Here is a 3990-nt window from a genome sequence, read left to right on the forward strand (position 1 = left end):
ATAAAAATTCTTTGTTCTACAAGGGAGGGGGGCTGATAAGTTCTCGGCCTGACCCCCTTCCGCACATGTCATCCTGAAATCATGTATTGCATTTGAACCATTGATCTTTTGGAAGTTTAAGTGCCAGCTGGGATGATCGTATCACTAACGGTTTTTCCTTTACAGGCTATTGATTGAAGCATGGTGCAGCCAAATGTGGAATTTACCAAGGTGGAGGTGCGAGGTGTCATGAAGTTCTTTTTCCTGTAAGAGAAGTCACCGAAGAAAATCCATGGTTGCATGGTAGACACATTGGGTGTACATTGCACTTCACACTCCTCTGTGAAGAAATGGTGCTCAAACTTTAAGCGTGGTGATTCTTCCACAGAAGATGGTGAAAGGTGTGGGAGGCCAGTGTCAGTGTCAACTCTGGAAAAAGTGGATGAGGTTCATGACCTGATTTTGAGTAACAGACAAGTTTGTCTTCAAGCCATAGCTGAGACCTTGCACATATCCAAAGAACGTGTCTGGTCAATAATCCATGATCAGTTGGACATGCAAAATCATTCCACGAAATGGGTGCTTAAACGTTTGAACGCCTATGAGAAACGCAAAGGTGTGGCATCTTTTCAGGTGATTTTGCGGTATTTTGCGAACTCTAAGGACGATTTTTTGAATCAGCTTGTTACCCAGAATGAAAGTTGGTTCCACTACTTTGATCCTAAGACCAAACAGCGATCATGCGAGTGGCGCCACTCAGGATCTCCCAGGCCAAAGAAATTCAATGCACAGAGGTCCGCAGGCCTGTTTGCCTCAATATTCTGGAATAAGGATGGTGTTTTGTTATCAGACTACCTTCCAAAGTGACAAGCCATACATAACATCAGAGTATTACTGCAGTCTTCTGGTAAGTTAAAGGATGCTATTAAAGAAAAGTGCTGGGGAAAATTGAGAAGAAGTGTGTTGTTTCTGCAGGAGAATGCTCCCGTTCACAAGGCACTGGAAGAACAATGGATTTTCTGAAGGACCTAGGGTTTCAGTGGATTGACCACCCACCTTACTCACCAGACCTTGCACCATCTGATTATTATCTCTTCCCTAGACTGAAATAAATTCTGAAAGGACAGAAATTTAGAAGTGATAATGAGGTTATAGCAGCTGCCGAACAGTTTTTTGCAGACCAGGAAAATATTTTTTTTCGGAGGGGTTGGAGAAGTTGGAGCAACAAAGTGCCAAGTGTGTAGACCTGCAGGGAGAATACGTTGAATAGCCTGAAACTTTCGTGCCTGTAGCTAAAGTCCTTCTGGGTTGGGCCGAGAACTTATCAGCCCCCCCTCGGAATGTGAACCTTGCGGTTGGCATTCCAATCGTCTCACTGACACAACACACATACAAACTGCGATAACACAAACAAGTAACAGCAAGTAACCAAGAATAACACTCTTGCGCACAGTACGAAATTAACACGCTCTTGGTTTACATCTGCTCGCCTCTATATTCACAGCTCTGTCTTCATCTAGTCGCGAAGGAACAAAAAACTCTGGCTCAGAGATTTCGGATTGCATGGAAGCTCACGAAAACCATTGACTTTTAACAGTTTCGTATGCAGCGTAATCTTGATACAGTGTTGCACATTCAAAACCTCCAAACAATCCCCATCGACACAAAACTCTTTCAAGGATATAAACTTAAGCAGGACGTTACTGGTCAAAGCTATGATTAAAATGTTTTATTATCTGTGGCTCTTAACATCGTTTCTAAAGCATATTTTTTTTGTGTATATAAGGGCAGAACTTGGATGAATTACATATGATGAATTATAACACAGGTTATTGCTCGTTCTGCAATATTTATATAAATGTCTGGATATGTCCATAAAAATAAGCAGGCATTACAGGCTGCAAATGTCGGCATCTCCGTCAACGCCACCCGCCACGCTTCTCCCGATCTCTCAGCTGAAGATCGAAATGGGCGCACAGTATTTACTACTTTCCTACATCTACCTAGGTACTACCAACACTGTACATCCAAATGTCAATTTTCTATCTTGTTCTTACTATGTCACTTAGTTCAATAACAATACATGAAGTGAGTTCAACAATAACGTTGATTTGATTTATTCAATATTGTTATAATTGAACAATATGCCATCAATAATTTTTAACCACTAGCAAAAATATTCAACAATAATTCGACATGTAAATTTTCATGCGTATTTTCAACAAGTTCAAATATTTGATTTGTTAGTTTTCCAGTTTTTACAAGCTTAATTATAACAATAATAATAAGAGCCACTAAGAATAGTCATTAATTTTTGTTCACTGTTTTAGGCAAAAACAACTCCAAATTTATTCATCCAGTAAGTTACAAAAGCAGGATTTTTTTAATTATTACCAATGTAATTTCTCTTTAATTATTATTTACTAATTCAATCAGCTTTTTACTTCCATAAAGACATGGGTCTTAATTTATTTCTTATCACGACGTAATATACTTGAACACATTGTTTTAAAGCCTTTGTTGCTAGTAATCAAACACAATTCAACTCACTGAAAAGAATCCTCTGATAGGGTTTATTATTTACGTTATTGGGTTACTTTATACATTTTTCTCATTCACACACTTTATTGGAAGCAATCACAAAATTCTAAATGTGAGAATATAGCAATTCGAAATATAAAGTTCTTTACTCCGTCATATGCCGTTTTCAAACTAATTATGGCCGCATGATGTGTTATCGTAGATAAGACAGTAAGTTTAATTATTGGTCAAAAAAGGTGCTTGCAAACCTTTTGCACCATATTACTCGCCAACATGTACGTGGTATGGGGGTAAAGTCAAATTCACTATGCATGCACAAAAAGCTTTACTTCACATACCGGTTCTAACATTGGTCCATGACATGTTGCCAATTCTTCCATCCAAATTGATAGAAAGGCATTCAGCGTGCTGACAACAAAATTACTGCATCTCTGCATATGGTTACTCCTCGTTGGTCAAAAATGTCTTCTTGGGTAAATCATAGAGAAGCTTGAAGTTCCTTCCTCGCAAGACAATTCTTCTCATCACAGCATTAGCGCTCCTGTCTTCACGAAAACGTGGCAACACAGTTTTCCACGAAACGGGGAACAACATTTTTCAATACGTGCATTGGATGTCCTTCGTCAATAATTTCCACCATACCATTTGCTGAGTAGGCAGTGATAACTATTCAGTGTTCTGAGCATAATTCTATATAAGCGATCACATTATCACAAAAACACATTACTCGAATCGTAACGATAGAACATAATGTGAAGCAATTGTAGAGTCTCACTCGCACGTCGCTTAAGGGCCATTATCACGTAATCAGTGTTCTTCCTGCTGTAGTGGTTATTTGTATATGTCTCGCTTGCAAGTGTCTTAGCATTCGCAGGCTTTGATGGCAGTATGGTGCTGCCATCTGACAGCTGCATGTTATGTACACTCGGAAAGAGTGCCTAGCGAAGTATATGTGAAGGTTTTAAGCGACAATTTAACTTAGAGAAAAGTATTTGGTCACGAAAAAAAAGTCACAATGTTGAAGCTATTGCATAATTTAAAAAAGGTAAAGTGCTCCCCTGTGCTTAGACTGTGATCAGTCAGTGTCCATTGGTGGCTTTATAAGATCTAGTGATTCGAAGATGAAGAGGACTAAATACCGTAAAGTAACGAAGTCTACTACTAGTTTCAGTTGGAGTCCAAAGCTGAAGACATTAACGACAGCGGAATTTCCGGAGCCTCAGTGTAGTGCTAGTTCGGGTCGAGGGCCGAAGGAATCAACAACAATCCAACAATCTGTGTATTACTCTGTACTGTTTGTGATGCACATGGATTTATGATAATCCCTTCATCCATTTCATCTACTCACCATTCATTTTCATCTTTGCGATTAGCCAAAGTGTAAATTATACTTGAAATAAAACAAAAGCAACACCGGAACACTTTTAGCCGATGAAAAATAAGACATGCATCATATGACGTCAGGAAACA

At 39.0% G+C, this 3990-nt stretch overlaps 1 protein-coding gene across 1 annotated transcript; it reads left to right on the top strand.

The window, feature by feature from the left end:
• Positions 1-279: 279 nt before the first annotated feature.
• On the top strand, positions 280-846 carry LOC145990475 (histone-lysine N-methyltransferase SETMAR-like). Its single transcript, XM_083126169.1, has one exon. The coding sequence runs from the start codon at positions 280-282 to the stop codon at positions 844-846; it is 567 nt and encodes a 188-aa protein (XP_082982295.1).
• The last annotated feature ends 3144 nt before the right edge of the window (positions 847-3990 follow it).

The sequence above is a fragment of the Lepisma saccharinum genome, chromosome 7 (genome assembly GCF_977018435.1).
Source record: "Lepisma saccharinum chromosome 7, izLepSacc3.1, whole genome shotgun sequence".
NCBI lineage: Eukaryota > Metazoa > Arthropoda > Insecta > Zygentoma > Lepismatidae > Lepisma > Lepisma saccharinum.

Excerpts from the sequence above, each read along its gene's own strand:
- LOC145990475 (XM_083126169.1), top strand. The coding sequence starts at position 280 with ATGGTAGACACATTGGGTGTACATTGCACTTCACACTCCTCTGTGAAG.